Genomic DNA, 17,890 nt, shown 5'->3' with positions numbered 1-17,890 from the left:
GTGTTTGGAATCATGGTCACAGGTGCTCATCCTGGTGGGTCCACTCAGCCTTTCATTCTTCAGAGGCAGATAAAAGGAGTATTATTGAGTTGGGTTACAAGAAACATCTGTTATTCAGCGCCTAGACACCATTCTGGGTGAATGTCCACTTTACAAATACACCTGGGACAGTGTACAACCATTTTTAGCAATCGCAAATGGAAAGTCGGGCCATTTGTGACCGCTAAAAGGGGTTGTAGTATGTACAAACCCTATTTTGCGAGTCGTTAACCTAATACCGACTCCCCAAAAAAGGTTTACGAGTCCCTATATGGAAGGGGCATGCCAAGGACGTCCCTTCCTAATGGCGAGTCGCCGGGGCTGTACAATTGTTTTGCAACCGCATTTCGCAACTTTCCACATACTTTAAGTAGGTGGTAAGCCAGTCGCAAGGCGGACGGAGTCTTCAGGGGATCCCCTCTCCTTTGTGAATGCATGCAAATATATTTTTTAAGAGCGGGCATTGCTAGAAGGATCATCACCTGTGCTTAAAACATGAGAAGAAAACTTTAATTTTTTTTCTTTTACACCCATCTCGTTTTCCTTTCAGTAAAGTGAGCTACATTTGGAAAAAAATGTTGCTTTATTTAACAAGCCAACACAGACATGGTAGTCTGCTGTCCCAATCAGACCACCATCTCTCACATTAGTACAATCCGCATTGTGAGTCGCAAATTGCGAGATGCAAAAAGTGCCAATTTGCAACTTGCAAAACAGAATGATCGTGCACCTGGCACGGTATGATATTTGGTATGGCTGTGCAGCCTTTCCTTGTATTTAACTCGCAAAACTGTCTCGGGTCCAGTCAGGCTCATTTGTCAAACCTGAAGCTCAACCCTAGGTGACTGCAAGCACAAAACAAAACAAATCATATGAACTAGTATAAAGCATTTAATAGTTAAAAAATGGTAATAAGAAAGCCAGACTACAAGATAGAATTTTGACAACAACAAAATAGATTATATTTTTGTGAATTTTTAGAGACCAAGATGAGCAAACTCCACCAGAGGTTCTGGAGGTACAGATTTTTAAAGAAAACTTCTCAGGTTAACTGAAAACAAGCACTGGCAACCGTAAAATGTGTAAACTTCTGAAATGTTTGTAAGAGTTAAGTTTAACTACTCCAGCCCGGTTTGGGTGACCAAATTCATCAGGGAGAATGTCTGGGGGGGGAGGGGCAATAATGAGTATTTGGACAGTTACCTGGCAAACAAAGTGTTTTTCAGCCCAGTTCCAAATTTCACAGCACAACCACATAGGCTTCAATGGAGTGGTCCTGATAATGCAGATGCAGTAGATGGAAGATGCTCAAGGACTTCTCTGAGTGCTGTGTGGCTCACGGGGATACCTTGGTAGTTACGCCTCAGTCCATGGGTCAGATGGGGCGACTTTGGCCACAGAGGTCAAAGTCCCTCGAAGTCCTCTTTAAGACAGTAGAAGGCCAGCTGCGGCTGGGCTACTGGTCTCTGTACACAACGGTCTCAAAGATATCCTTTGGTTGTGGCTGGTGTCCCTCCTTTGGGACCAATCTCGACTTAGACTACACTCCTGGGTTTGGCTGGCTCTGGTGCAACTTTTGTTCATGGAAGATCGGTCTCTTAGCACTCCCAGCAGCAGTCAGTAACCATTCCCCAGAAGTCGCTACTGACTTGCCGAGTTTGGCTACTTCAGCTTTGGAGGCCCTGGGGCTGATTCCAGGGGGTCAGTTGACTGACCCTTGCAGGCACTTCTTTGGTTCGGAGCTTGGGAATGATTTATCTCCAAGCCAGGCGCCACAGACACATTCCTCTCTCAGCTCGCCCTAGATGTGGCAGGTGCAGGCCAGCAGACGGTGCTGCCTCTCTTTGCCAAGTCCAAGGGTCAGCAGGACAATTCTTCTTTGGTCCTTGTTCCAGTTCCAACATGAGTCAAGGTTCAGGGTGCCATATTTATGACCCAGAAAGTGCCCTGGGGGGTGATGTGGTCCTTTGCCAATGAGCTACTAGGTCCCCTCCTTCTTGATGCTGCCTTTCCGACTATGTGTGGCATCTAGCCTTCCCAGAGTGCCCTATTCTGCCCATTTTTAAGATGTCAGGACCCTTCCGCAAATGTTAAGAGCTTTGGAGCCCACCATAAAGGTGTGGTTACGTGTGTGGTAAACATCTACGGGAAAACCGGTTTGGGCACTGGTCTCCTCTCACTGTTCCTCCTGCTGGCCTGTCTTCCTGAACAAAGCCCCTCAAAAGTGTGATCGGCATTTACCCACCAAAGGTGGTTTCACCTTTGAAGCTCCCCTTTTAGGCAACACCTGAGTGGTGTGGTGGTAAATACCGATTTTCACAAGGGTGCAGGGGTTGTCACTTTGACACCCTCTGGCACCCCCAAAACAGGCTTGGGTGCCATGTGGCAGGCATACATGCCCTAAGGGAAGGTCTGCTTGTCACATGGCATAGGTGTGCATGCACACATGTGCATGCACACCGGAATCGGTATTTTACCATCAAATTGGATTTGATGGTAAAATACCGATTCGGTAAGGCCTCTGGGACTCACCTACATCTGGGTGCCTCAGAATCGGTAAAATGTTATCTTACCGAATCGGTAAAATTACCGAATTTTTATTTTACCGAATCGGTAAAATTACTGAATCGGTAATTTTACTGAATCCATAAAATAATTCCCCCTACATACCTGTCACCCATTTACCGATCGGTAACGGCCAAAATCGGCCGTTACCGCTCGGTAAATGGCCTCAAACGGCCACCTACATCTGGCCCAAAGTGAGCTTGTAAAGCGCCTGGATACACACACTAGTGAGTCCCCGCGCTGCAGCTAATCGCCCAGTCTGTAGCAATAACTCAGAGAAGGTTAAGTGGTGAGACCTATATACGGAAGAGCAAGGTCTTTCGCTTTTTCCTGAAGAACTTTTCTGATGGTTCTATCCGGAGAGCAGGAGGGAGGATATCCAGTTCTTAGCGGCTAGATAGTAGAAGGATCGGCCACCCATTCTCATTCTTTTAATTACTGGGATCTTAACTTGTCCTGTCCCCCGGGACCGCAAGACCCGGGTAGGAGTGTAGGGGGACATTAGACTATGCAGGTAGCTAGGTCCATTTCCCTGCATGATGCGTTGGCTAACAAATAGGGCCTTAAAAAGTATTCTCTCCCTCACAGGGAGCCAGTGTAGGGCAGCGAGGGCCTTCTTAGAGAAAGCTCTCCTGGGGAGCATCAGAACAAGGCAGGCCACTGTATTCTGAATGCATTGAAGTCTCTGAACACTCTTACCACTGGCTACTAAGTATAGAGCGTTCCCATAGTCCAGGCAGGAAGTCACCAACGCTTGGACTAGATCTTCCGAAGGCCTTTCATTATTCCGAAGCACTTCCTGCCACCATCTTGGTGTGGTGATCAAATGAGAGCTTAGAATCCAGCCACATCCCCAAGTTCTTAACCTGGTTACTGGGGGTGAGGCCCAGAGTCTGCGGCCGTCACATTGATGACCATATCGAAGGAGCTTTACCCATGATCAGGACCTCTGTCTTACTGCCATTTAACTTTAAACAGTTGTTTGACATCAGACTGCCAACTCCTGTAAACAGGTGGAGAAATTGGTGACTGACTCTTCGTGGGATTTAAATAGAGACACCACTAGTTGCGTGTCATCTGCATATGACACAACACTAATGCCGTATTTCACAATAATGTCTTCCAGAGGGGCCATATAAAGATTAAAAAGAGTTGGCCTAAGTATAGATCCCTGGGGGACCCCTTGAGCCAGCCCAATGCTCTTAGAATAATATGGTCTTTGGGACACTTGGAAGCTTCTGTCCTGTAAGAAGGATCTTAGCCGCTTCAGGGCCAGATTATCCAGCCCTCCTTTCTTGAGGTGCTGTAGGTGTAATGGGTGGGCGACGGTGTCGAATGCGGCGCTGTTTAAACGATGTTACTCTACACACAAGAGGAACATACTAAACTAGGAAGCATTTAGTATTTTTTAATGAAACCCTCACTCATCAACATGGTTGATGACATGCTTCATCATAGGGTTTTTACGCGGGAGACCAAGTGTCTCCCAGGTATGCTACCACGCCTGTGTTACAGCGGAGCTGGTATCAACAAATTGTGAAGTGACAGTATTTGTGAAAAGTGAAGTAAAAAATGGTGGACTATACTCCAATGCAAACTTTTTTAATAGAGAGTCAGGCCAACATTGTTAAAAACTAGTGAACGGACATTATAGACCAACAATTGAGTCAAATATGTCCTATGTTTCTGCTTTGAATTGCTATTTTAGCCAAGCTTTCATGAGGACCAAAAAGGAATTTGTGGAAATCCCCGGCGATATACGCACCCTAAGGTGTACCCTAACCTTGGGATTGTGTATGGTAGTAAAAAACTGACGGTTTTACCCGGATGTTGGTAAGTCTTGGAACTCCCAGACCTTACCAATTTTAGAAAGATTAGAAAAATATTCCCTGGGCACTGCAGCAGGGGTATTCTTCACGGTAAGGATATTTTTGTCCTTCCCGGCTCCCCGCTGTAGACCTACATCAGTCAAATCCGCAGCCTGAATGGTGATTTTTTTACTACCATACACAATCCCAAGGTTAGGGTACGCCTTAGGGTGCGTATATCGCCGGGGATTTCCACAAATTCCTTTTTGGTCCTCATGAAAGCTTGGCTAAAATAGCAATTCAAAGCAGAAACATATTCCTCTTGAGGTGAAATTTTTGAAGTACAGCAGGATCTCTTTGTCCATGGCTTTAGATCCTAGTCCATTTACGTTCTAGGAACAGAGTTTTACCTAGAAGCACAAGTTACTTACCTTTGTTAACGATATATCTGTAAGAAACAGTAGTTAGTATTAGATTCCTTACTGCCCCACCCATCCTCCCCGTTCTGCGAACCGATATCTAGGGTTAAGGTCATCCCCTTTCAGGACCCTAGTTTCATGGCACCAGTGTTAGTTTTTATCATGGCTCTGCGTTTCTGGCGCGGAAAAGCTGTGTATAAGAACTGACGTCAGCGCGCGAGAGTGGCGTCTAAGTACTCCGGCGACGTCATCCCGGCGCCAACGACGCCGACAACGGACGCGGAGCCGCAGACGACGCCTACCGACTTTCAAGGGTACTGCTAAGTGAAACTTTCCGGATCCAGTCTGACGCCTGACGGTAATTCTAAGGTAAGGAATCTAGGCCTAGATGTAGGTAATTTTATTTTACCACTTCTTAAATACCGAATTTTACAGATTCGGTATTTAAGAAGTGGTAAAATAGAAGGGGGGAATGTAGGTTTTACAGAATCGGTAAATACCGAAGCGTTAAGATTCGGTATTTACCGATTCTGTAAATACCGATTCGGTAATGGCCATTGATTCCTATGGGCATTGAAGCCCATAGGAATCAATGGGCATTACCGAATCGGTATTTCCCGATTTGATAAATACTGATTCCAGCAAGGGTGCAGGGGGTGTCACTTTGACACCCTCTAGCACCCCAAATACAGGCATGTGTGCCATGTGGCACACAGACATGCCCTGAGGGCATGTCTGTCTGTCACATGGCATAGGTGTGCAGGCACACATGTGCATGCACACCTGGATTCGGTATTTTACCACCCAATTGGATTGGGTGGTAAAATACCGTTTCTGAAAGGCCTTTGGGACTCAGAAGAGTCCCACCTACATCTAGTAGTTACCAAATCGGTAAAAATACGGATTCGGCATTTTACCGAATTGGTAAATTTTAACCCTGGGCGGAGTTCGCGGAGTGGGGCTTCGCGGAGCTACGCGAAGTGGGCGAGAAACTACGCCCACCTCCGCACTCCGCGTAGCCCCACTCCGCAAACACCACTGGCCGCCAGCCCCGCCACCCGCCTCCCTCCCGCCCTCCCTAAATACTTTGAAATAAAAGAATTAAATAATTTAAAAGCACTTACCTTGCCGCCGCTGCCCGCCGCGTCCTCGGGGCTCGCGATCTTCCGTCTTCCGTACTAATGCGCATGCGCGGGCGGCCGCGCATGCGCATTTTCTCGTGAAAATGCGCATGCGCGGCCGCCCGCGCATGCGCATTAGTACGGAAGACGGAAGACGGAAGTAAGTGAGCCCCGGGGACGCGGCGGGCAGCGGCGGCAAGGTAAGTGCTTTTTAAATGATTTCATTTCTTTATTTCAAAGTATTTAGGGAGGGCGGGAGGGAGGCGGGTGGCGGCCAGCTACGCTCCGTCTGCGGAGTGCCGCCTGGCTCCGCCAGCTCCGCAAAATGCGGAGTAGGCGGCACTACGCATACTCCGCAGACGGAGCATAGCTGGCCGCCCACCCCTAGTAAATTTACTGATTCGGTAAATTTACAGATTCGGTAAAATTGGCCCCCTACCTCCCAAAAACCCACCTACATCTGGCCCCTAATACTTGTGCATCTGAAAGAAACAGGTTAGTATTAGATTCCTTACCTTAGAATAGATACCCCAGCAATACCAACCCCGGTGGTGGGTCTGCGAACCAATGATTACACCAGAATGTCCTGGAGAACGGAATGGCCGAAAAAGCCATCTCTCCGGACTTGGCTGTCCAGGCAGTAGTGTCTTGCGAACGTGTGCAGTGAGGCCCACGTAACTGCATGACAGATGTACTGCAAGGGGACTCCCTGGCCCGGGGCAGTAGCAGCAGCCGTGGCCCGTGTAGAATGGGTACGTAGCCCCACAGGAGGCTCCTTTCTAGCCAGAGAGTAACAAGCCTTGATGTGCGATCCAGATAGAATGAGAGAGCATGTTTTGGGTCCAGACGGTGGAGACTGTCTTCCTCTTTCGAGGGATGCGGAGGCGGAAAGAAGGTGGGCCCGATGTGGAAGCCTGTGACTACCTTGGGCAGGAAAGAGGGTCGCGTCCGCAACACAACTTTGTCCGGATGGACAGTAAGGAAGGGAGGTTTAGAAGAAAGGGCCTGGAGCTCACTCACTCTCCTGGCAGAGGTGATGGCAACCAGGAATGCAGTCTTAAGAGTAAGGAGGCGAAGAGAACAGTTATGAAGTGGCTCGAAGGGAGCGCACATCAGATATGTCAGAACAAGGTTCAAGTCCCACTGAGGCATCACAAAAGGAACAGGAGAAAACATATGAGTGATGCCATTCAAAAACCTATTTACAACTGGGGACTTGAACAAAGAAGGTTGATCAGGGAGCCTTAAGAAGGCAGCAATGGCCGAGAGGTAGACCTTCAGAGTGCCCAGAGCAGAGCCCTGCTGGGAAAGAGAATGAAGAAACCTCTCAAAGAGGGTCAGAAAGGGGATCCACCTCGCTGGATGTTAGTCTGCGGCCCATGGCTGGCAGGACGTGTGGGGTCGCCCCTTCCTTGGCCACGAAAGAAGCGAAAGGCAGCAGTTTGGTGACACGGGCCAACAGGCCCAAGGACTTGGCCGTAGCCCTGGAGTCCTTAAAGCGCTCAAGCGCACTGTCTGCCTTGTCGCCAAAGAGGCGACGGCCATCAAAAGCCATGTTCATAAGGGTGTTTTGGACATCAGCTGAAAAGTTAGCAGACCTCAGCCAGGTGTGGCGATGAATCGCCAGTGTCGTTGCCATCGCTCTGCCCGGTGAGTCCGTTGTATCCAGCCCACACCGGATGGAATACCGTGCCGCATCTCGACCCTCCACAAGGGCTTGGGCGAGTTTAGTCCGGGCCTCCTCCGGACATTGTGGCAGCACGTCCGCGACTGTTTCCCACAGAGAGTGGGTATAACGGCCCAAGAGGCACACGGTGTTAACTGACCACAACTCCAAACTCAGTGAGGAGAACATCTTCTTACCCTACTGTTCGTACCTCTTGGATTCCCGATCGGGGGAGCCGTCGGGAGTGCGGTCTGGGAGTTAGAGGCCTGTATGACCAGGCTCTCTGGAGTGGGGTGGGTGAACAGGAAGCAAGGGTCGCCCGGAGCCGTGCGGTGGGGTCTGGCCACGTTCCAATCTACAGGGGAACCTGTAGCGGGCCTGGATCAGGTGCCCAGAAGAACGTCAGACAAGGCCTCATTAAATGGCAGCAGAGGCTCTGAAGAGCTTGCTTGCGGTTAAAGGACCTCAGTGAGGAGGTTAGTCCTCACGGCCGCGATGGGGAGTTCAAGGAATAAGGCCTTGGCCGCCCGCGTCAACACCACACTATAGGCAGCCCCCTCCTCCGAAGCCACGGTAGGAGGGGAGATAAAACCAGTGTCTGGCGAAGTGTCCAAACCACTGGCATCCCCTAGCACACCTGCCCAGTCCTCATAAGACTGTCACTCATGTGCCAGAGGATCCTCAGGTCCCTCCCAATCTGCCTCGCCACCCATCTCCTGGTACTCAGGGTAAAATGATGGGGCTGGATCATAGAAGAAAAAGTCTTCTCTCGACGTTGAATGCGGCATAGAGTGGCGCCACTCCGGCGTTGGAACTGGGTCGAGGGGGGGGGGTCGGGGACAACGTTGTCCGTGGACGCGCCGGGGGCGACACCCTAGGGGCCGGCGCCGGCGAGGTCGTAAGGTCGACCGGTGTCGACCTGGATCCAGAACAAGATCCAGCGGGGCCCTGCGGCGTCGGGACCGAAGTCACTGACGGCGTGGAGCCGAAGCACCCGGCCCGCTTGGGCTCCTAGTCGGGACCGCTTGGCCCGAAGGAGCCGCGGAACCCGACGGAGGAGTGAGCGACCTCATGGCCATGAGGAAGGCATCGACCTCCTCCGGCGTCGCGTTCTGCCCAGGGACCGGTGGGTATGTAGCAGGCTGTGATGCCTGTGGCTCTGGCGGAGCCACGTGGGTGGTGCCGCCCGAACCCCCGGCCGCGTCACGCGAGCGTCGGGGGGAGTCGGAAGAGCGATGTCGCTTCTTCGACTTCTTCGACTTCTTGTGCCTCTTACCTGAGGACTTGGAGCTCGAGGAGTGGTGTCGACTCTCCGAGCCGTGATGACTCTGGCCCCCCGACCGGTCCCTTGACCTCCTTCCGGACCGGGACCTCGAACGGCGCGGGCCGACTGCCGGAGCTCGAGGCGCTTGCGGGACCGCTCCCGCCTGATATTTTAGAGGGTAATACTGCCATGTGGGTAATGCTTCCCATAGTGAGGAGTACACCTATGGTTGCAGTGAGATTTGAACTGGGGCTAATATAAGTATATTTTGAAGCATGTAAAAAATTTATTAAGCGTCCACATTAACAGAATTTTGAACTGCAGAGTGAACCTGGCCTCTGAAGCCTCCTATGAGCAGCGAATCCATGAAAGTCCCAGTCACACATATATCTAGGAAAGAATGCTGATCGCGCTCTTTACATTTTATTACAAACATGAAAATTGGTTTTATTTGGAAATGCCAGCTGTCATTTTTAAAAACAGAAATAAAGGTTTTTTTCTTAATTTTAGCAATCATATAGATTCCAAATATGCATCTAGTCTTCCAGTTATTGCCACTCATACATATATATTTTAGGTTCAGACAGCCCTGCAAAAATATGAAATACATAGAGAGATGAAAGAGAGACAATAAAACAAAAAAAGTACTAAAGGGTGGAGGGGGATAGTGTGTATTTCTAACGCCTATATTTTGGGAAATTGTGAAGTACCAGAAAAGAAGTGTAGAGTCTCTCATGGTGACACGGAGATCCTAGGAAACACGTTTGGTTATAAAACTTAGTTAAAGGGACACCAGGAAAGCATTATCACGTGTTGTGAAGGCAAGTGATTCTAAAAGTAGAAATAATATCCCTTTATTAACAAGCGCCTAGTTTCTGTAATGTCAGACAACGTGTTAAATTATATGTGGAGTTGTGTAATGAGAGGTGAAGGAGAGGGAGCAGGAAAACAAGGGAAGAAGAAAGAAGGAGAACATGTATATTGATCAGGATTATCACCACCATCATCATGTTATTCTTCTGTTTGCAATATTATTAACAACAATAACAGGAATATTAGTTATTAGGAATAGGATTATTATTTTGCAAATGTAGCAACAACCCCCTAATGGGAAATGACTGTTGGCCACTACAGATGCAGTCAGTGCCCGGTCTCGTATTTAAGGGGTGAAGGTATTTCCAATCATCCTTTCCCACCATGTTAGTGTAGAATACCTGGAGATGTCCTCTGGAGGGATCTCAGCTTCCACACCCCGAGGCTTCGATTCTTCGAATGGACTTTTCGGTTCCTCCTCTTCTCCCTCTTTCTTTCGCCGGAGCTCACGTTTTATACCAGGGCATTCCTCTTGCTTTAAGTGGCTAGTGCTGCAGAGTGAATTCCAGGGTACATAATTCATTCCCTTTGCTGACCCGGGGTTATGTTTACAGGGTTCCGCAGAACTCTATAGGGAATTCAGGAACATAAAATGATTACTGAAGGGTAAGTTACCCTGGTCATTAATCTACATAATAAATATCAAATCGTGTTTAAAAGTTGTCTTCCCGTGTGCCCAAATCGCAACTCTATTATACATCTTTGAGAGCAAACATGGGGAATTCTGAGAATTTATATAAAAGGTTAATTTAAAGATGACATATTCTCCAGTCTACAAACATACATTTATTTTTTCGGAAGCAAACTCTTTGGTCTGTTATGAAAATATTCACCCCACAACATTATATCTACCAAGAACGCCCCCACCTAAAGAAATGCTACAGCAATGAACGGCCAAATGGCTGCTGCTTTGTGGCCAGTAATAACACTTTTTTAGCAGTGCTCTGACACTTTTCCAAAATCAAACAGATATTTTATCAGTTATTCATTTGAAAGTTACAAGTAAGACATGCATGAGTACATCACATCTTCTTTTTTTCTGGTGGAATTTGAACTAATGCCTCTAAAGAAAGTGTGAATTGGTTCCGGCGAAAGCAGATTCATCTTACCAACAATGGGGCTGGTTAATGGTGACACAGTGTCACTATTTTTTATTTGCTTTTAATGACATGCTAATGCATACAATCTACAATCATGGCTTACTTATAGTCAAGTGTAATTTCATATTTAGTTTGACCATAATGTGTGCCTTTTACATTATCAAGTTAACCATAGTCAGAATGTGTTCAAGGTTAATTTAGCCATGGTCACTGTACGCCTTCATTTGCAAGGCTCCATATTAAATGAGATGGTGCGTTTTTGCTTGCTGTGCATAATCTTTCCCTCAAAAGTATCCACGGTGCGCTCGTTAAACTGTATTGTTAAGGTTTGTGTGAAGGACGTTTGCTATAAGACTTTCTAAATTTTGGAATAGTAAACTTCAGTACCTGAATGTGAAAGTGGCTGGTGGAGAAGAAATCCTCCCTTAGAGGATATCTCTGAAGGCGTGAACGTGATTGGTGGAGATATCTTCTTGGATGATATCTCTGAAGGCCATAGAACTGTGATTGTTCATTGTATGAGTCATGACAAGTGGGCTGTCTCAAGTCCACTGTAAATGTTTGTTTTTATTGGTTCCTTCTCTGTGGGATCTGTACAGAGTATATTTTTGCTGAAATCCAGTCTATTTAGATATTTGAATTGTTGACACTTACTGCTTATGACATTGCCTTGATTTAATCCACATCTGTAGTTTAGCATCAGGAATTTCCCTGAAGGGGAAATGAGTCCTGCATGATTTGCTTACTCTACCTTCAAATAACTTGACTTTGTATTTGCTGTGTGATCTACTTGGAAAATATTCAAATATGCTGCAATCAGGTGATTATTGACTTTTCAATAAACTGATTGATTTGAGTTTGTTATTTTGCTAATTTGTTAATAAAAGCTTCATGGTTTGCAAATTGGCTACTCTCTGTCATTACTGTGGGGAAATATATGCTTCACTGTCATTGATATGTTATTACATTGCTGATGTCAAGCCTCATTTTGAGACAAAGATCCATCCTTTGAGTCATGCTGAAGTCCTGAGATTTCCACTATTTTTTGCACAGTACAAACACCGATCTTTGCCGTTCATCAGATGGTGGTAGAGGATGGCACTCAATAAGGCTTAGACAGTTAGAATTTGCCCCAGTGACAGTTAGAATCTCCCCAGTCTGTGACCCCAGCTCCATGGTCCAGTTTGGAGAATTGCCCTTTTCCATCCATCATATAGGAGTAGAGGATGGCTCTCAAGGAGGCTTAGATAGTTAGTATTTGTCCCAGTGAAGGAATCTCCCCATTCCGTGTACCCCTAGATCCACGTTCCAGTTTGGAGAATAGGCGGTGGTCCGGCATCCTGAAGTGGTTGTAGTGTCCTAGGATTCTGAGTATAGTAGGGTTAATTGCATCTTTGATTGTTTATTGTTGTGTGCTGCTGTGTTTGTGGATTTTAATGCGTTAGTGTGTTGCGTGGTGTGGTGTCAATTTTGAGCCCAGGAGGGCTCCATGTTGAGGTGAGGGTTAAGGTGCAGTCTTGCACATATCGTGTGCTTATGAAGAGTAACGCTCTTGCTATGAAGTTTTGTTCATCAGAGTCTGATAACCAATATACCTAAGATAAACAATTGAGTATATTAAGTTGCAACTTGTCTGTTAGGGTTTATGATGTCAGACCGTAAAGAACTATTGGTCGCACAAAAGACAGGGACTTATTAAACTTCTTTTCTGTACTTAGATTGGTGTTTGGCTAATCATTTTATGCAAAGGAGCAAACTGCACTAGTCAAGGCGATTTCTCACTGCTCAAGAGATAACTTCGTAGGCATGATAGCGCCGGGAGGAAGTTATTTCTCGAACCTTTAGAGTTATTGTGAACGTTGGAATTTCCTTTTGGCGGAAAAGACAAGAGTTAACATTTTGTTTAATAATTGTCAGTGCAAAATTGATTGACTGTAGAGGGAAAGCTGCTGTGAATTGCATCATAGGGTGTTGTGCTGGTATAGGTCGGTTGTGTGTGATATACTGGGATTGGTCTTTATGTCAAAGAGCGCTGCCCTGTGAGTGGCTAGTTCTGTGGTGTCATGTTGGGACTGAAATTTAGTGTTGTCGCATACTGCTTTGTGATGTGCTGAAAACCACAGGTCATTTCAATTGAGGTTTATTGATTTTGTGGTGTGTAGTGAAAAGAAGACATTTTTCAAGAAATTGAGAGATTTACTTAGTGATGAGTACCTGCCATGAGGACTTGAAGGCCCCTCTCAAGAGCATGCTCGCACGGTACATGACAACTAGTGTTAGTTAAAGCCCGGCTTCCCCAACAAGTAGCTCGTGAGCTACTGGTAGCGTTTCAGCTACCTGTAAGTAGCTCTCTAGTGTGCATCTATGCTTACTAAATTGAAACCTTTTGCTTGGTTGAACTAATATATGTATGTCAAATATGTGTATTCAAGACAAAAACATGTGTGTATTTTCAGAACTCAGAAGCTGGTGTTTGGAGAAAAAATTCAGAATTTCTCAACTATATTTAAAGCAGATTTTTGAGTGATACATTAAATGGGGAGAGTTATTACTAATATTATTATTAATGTTGTGCCAGTGGCACTGCAGCTGTGGCTGTCATGTATTAACTATGTAGAGGTTTTCCAAATTGCCAAAGCAGTTTTACATTACTGCTAGCAACACTGCCCAACGCACTGAGGTGATCTTTACTGATATTCTTGCAGACGGTGGACACTCACGTAATCTTTTCTGATGTGATCGCAATTACAAAACTAATAATATTAGTGACCTGCGATGATTTTCATTGATCTCTTTTGCGATGTTCTCTTTTTACACAAAAAGTCGGAGCCTCCTTGTTTACACCCATGTATTTGGCTCAAACAGTGGAATAAGATCACTAAAAATGAAGGGTCTTTTCAGCTCCCCCCACATGGTGTAATGATGTATAAATGACATCATAATGTGAGATGTAAAAGAATGTCAAGAATAAAGAATGTTGAGGGAACATTCATGGGACATACCAGGACAGATATGGAAGCTGATTTACTGAAATCTGTGAGAGTTTTGCTCTTTGTACTCCCTTTTTAATTGTTGCCATCAATCTTTCTACCATTCCATTTGCTCTAGGCCACATTGGAGTTATCTTCCTATGTACTATTCCCAAATAGTTCATAAATTTTCCAAAATCCTCTCCACTAAATGGTGGCCCATTGTCTGTTTTTAATATACTAGGTATTCCCCATGTTGAGAATATTTCATCTAATATTGGAAGTACTGTTGAAGTAGACGTAGATGATATCAATTTTACAATTGGAAAACGAGAATATTCATCTACCACTGCTAGTAGGTAATGCCCAGAATCCAAAGGCCCATAAAAATCTGCTGCCACGTTTGACCAAACAGCATTTGGAAGATCCGACATGTGCAACTCTTCAATTCCTTTCTCCTTTACGGTACATTGGCAGATATAACAAGACTGAACAATTTCTTCCACTTGTTTGTCCAGCCTTGGAAACCATAGTTTCTCTCTTAGAAAATTCTTTGTTGCTGATACACCACGATGACTTTCATGAGCCAAATCAATTACACGACGTTGAAGACTGTCTGGTATTATTATTTTTGTTCCTCTGAGTAGTATTCCTGAGGAGGTTATAGATAATTCCGAATTTATATTTTTAAACGCAAACATATCATTTTTCCTAATATTTCTTTGAAATTGAATTCCTTTATTTATCAATCTCCACTTATTTTCATGTATGATTTTCTTCACCTCTTGAAGAGTATAATCTTTCTCCGTTTCTTCAATTAGTTCATTTTCTTTCACAACTCTTGGCATTGCTGATTTCACTATAAAGTGTATGTATTCTTCTGTCTCTAATTGTTGTACATCTGTTGTTGAAGATGGGTGTCTAGACAAATAATCTGCTGGATTATGTTCCTTACCTGGTTTATGAATTATTTTGAAATCATAATCCATAAGCCTCATACCCCATCTTTCAATTTTCGGCGGCATTTTTGTCTTTGGATTCCCAAAAATGGAAACTAATGCTTGATGGTCAGTAATAATTACAAAGGGTTTACCATAAATGAAATCATGAAAATGCTCACATGCCTAAACAACAGCTAAACTTTCTTTTTCAGGCTGTGAATATCTTTGCTCTATTTCAGATAGACTTTTACTGGCATGTGAGATTACATATCTTTGACTTTCTCTTCCCGGCTTATGTTGTACCCGCATTGCCCCTAGACCTACAGGGCTAGCATCCACTATTAATTCAGTGCATAGATGTGGGTCAAAATATTTTAGGTTTGCTGCATTCGTAATTTCCATTTTTATATTTTTAAATGCTTGTTCACAGTCGATATTCCATTGAAATTTCCTTCCTTTTTTTGTTAACTCTCTTAGAGGTGAGCTTGTAGTTGCAAAGTCTTTTATGTATCTTGCACAATAACTTGCCATTCCAAGGAAGGATCTTACTTCTGCTATGTCTTTTGGTCACTGCATTGCATTTAATGCTACTATTTTGACAGGATCTGGTCTCATTCCTCTTTCTGAAAATATATGTCCAAAAAATGTTAACTCATTTTTATTAACTTCACATTTTTTTGCATTTAAAGTTAACCCAGCTTCTTCCAGCTGTTGACATACTTTTTTTTCAATGTTTGATTATGTTCTTCCTGCGTTTTTCCAAAAACTAAGATGTCATCACTGTAATTCATACAATTTTGTGCTGCTGAACAAATTCCAAAGTTTAATCTTTTATATCTAAATAACCCCAGGTGTGTTGAAAACGTTGTAATATATCTTGATTGGTTATCAATGACCAGCTGGTGATATCCTTTGCATAAATCAAGTTTTGAGAACACTGTTGCTCCACTTATAGTACTAATCATGTCATTCAAGTGAGGACCTGGATAACGTTCCCTTTCAATAGCAGTGTTAGGAATTCTCATATCTACACATATCCTGATATCATCAGTATCTTTTTTGGGAACTATGACAATTGGACTTACCCAGGCGTCTAATGGATTTCTTTACACATGGTGTCTTTAATTTAAGAATAATTGATCATTTGAGGCAGGTTTTGTATGAAATGAAACCCCACCTAGACCATCTCAATATGAGTTATTGTACTATGGGAGTGTGCAGCACATGTGAAGTAGAAAGAAAAGTATCCAATAGGAACAGTCCATGGTTGGATGGAAGCAAAGATGCTGAACAGAAGACATCGAGGAAAATGGGATTGGACTTGTCAGAATTTACCCTGTGCTAACTAGTGGGGGAACAGGGAGGAAAAAGCACGAGGTGGGGTGAGATTGAAGTAAAAGAACTACATAGATGGGAATAGTAACTTTTGGGATGATCTGTTGGGTTCTCGACCTCTTCTGTATAATGTTCTTCAGCCAGGAGAAGGAAATCAGCCAGTTGTGGGGTATCATGCAGTAGGAAGACCACCGCCCATTGATGACCTAGGTGTGAGTGCACCAGCAGAAGGGTTGCCCATTGTAAAAGGTTTGCCAATTGTTGCACCAGCTCCAGCGATAGTGACTCCAAGCATCGTTGTTGTCACCCCAGTCCGAGCCATTCCTCCAGTAACAACAATACTCATTCTCCTAAGCACCAGTGTGAGTCTAGCTCCAGGAGCAAGACCCCATATGGTAACAATCCATATTGTAAGTGTGCCAGTTGTGGAGGGTGATGAAAGCTCCGAATCAGATGCCCCAAAAATTAGGGGACACAGGAAAGGGTGTTCGATGTTGTGAGTTTGACAAGATACTGAGAGAAGACTGAAGTAGGAATTTATAAATGGGTACAAGAAAGTAGAAGTTGTGTTCATGTGCAGAAAGGCTGCTAGGAGTGCATGTGAGGATCACAAAGCTATAGCTGCAGAATAGGGTGTTGATTTGTCTAAGAGTCAAACTTTGCAGAAGAACTTTAGGATGTTTATGACTAAGGAAACTGTTAAAATTATGAAAACAACTGGTTTGAAATTACATATGAATTAATTGTTTCGGGGCATCCGGAAATGGAGTAATATTCAAAAGATCAGAGAGTGGTGGGCCAATAAAGTGAGGAAAAAGAAGAAAGACAGTGACATTGCAAGCCCAGAGAGTGAAATCAGCAAAAGCGATTCAGAGGTTAGGACTTACCCATAGACAGAAGTGCATAGGGGTGCATAGGTGCATATGTGCATGTACCTTGGATACATGGTGATCTTTACACATTTACAAATTAATTTCCAAAACTAAGAGAAAACCCTGACCATGGTATACACAGGTTGACAGATCTGTGAAGATGTTGATAGCGCTTTGTGAGGATTTATACACTTTCTTTAACATTGTGTCCTAAAAATTATTAGTGGAGTGATTGTAATGTGTCTGTGCAGTGGCCAAACACAGAACAACCGAGTGATGCTCAAATGCATGCGCCCTCTACCATTGTTATGGATAAGTATAATTAGGTGATCCGGTTTTTTGAAAACTAAAGCTCCACAAAAAGAGATTAATTACTTGAAAATTTCGAGAGTCACTCAAGAATCTAAAGAGTCAGTGCATGCTTATTATGAAAGACTTATTTAGGTCTTTAATCAGCATTATGGCAATAAAAACCTGAGCTAGAAAACCTCGATAATTTTCTGTCTCATGTTGCCGCTGGTTTGCGTAGAGCGATCAGCTTGCATATTCATTTGTTGGCAGTCAAAACCTTTGATGAAATCATGTGATACTCAAAGTATTGCAGTGATGATTTGGAAGCAAGGCAGAAGAAAATCAAAGAAAAGTTCATGTTGTCTCAAACCAAGTTAGCCCAGAAAGGATTTCAAAATAGTCCACATATGGCAAATCCTGGTTCTGGTTCTGGCACTGGGGCTGGAATGATGGGGGTGGTGGATATCAAAGTGGTGGTCAGATAATGCAGAGTGGGAATGTGTTACACCAGGTAGTGAGGAGGAATGCCAGGTGATCTGAACTCAGGAATAGGCCCAGCCACGTTGAAGAAAACAACTCTGTGTCATTATTGTAAAACGTTGGGCCACTGGATGCAAGAGTTTAGGT

At 44.7% G+C, this 17,890-nt stretch overlaps 1 protein-coding gene across 1 annotated transcript in view; it reads right to left on the bottom strand.

The window, feature by feature from the left end:
- LOC147748891 (myomegalin-like) overlaps nucleotides 1-17,890 on the bottom strand; it is a 1,575,921-nt gene that overhangs the window by 447,602 nt on the left and 1,110,429 nt on the right. Inside the window, exon 22 of the mRNA XM_086928761.1 lies at nucleotides 10,097-10,323. Coding sequence (XP_086784887.1) covers nucleotides 10,097-10,323 — 227 coding nt within the window. The remainder of the gene's footprint in view (nucleotides 1-10,096; nucleotides 10,324-17,890) is intronic.

This window comes from Lissotriton vulgaris, chromosome 1_1, assembly GCF_964263255.1.
Source record: "Lissotriton vulgaris chromosome 1_1, aLisVul1.2, whole genome shotgun sequence".
NCBI classification, from domain to species: domain Eukaryota; kingdom Metazoa; phylum Chordata; class Amphibia; order Caudata; family Salamandridae; genus Lissotriton; species Lissotriton vulgaris.
This window is presented reverse-complemented; position numbering and strand designations above follow the sequence as displayed.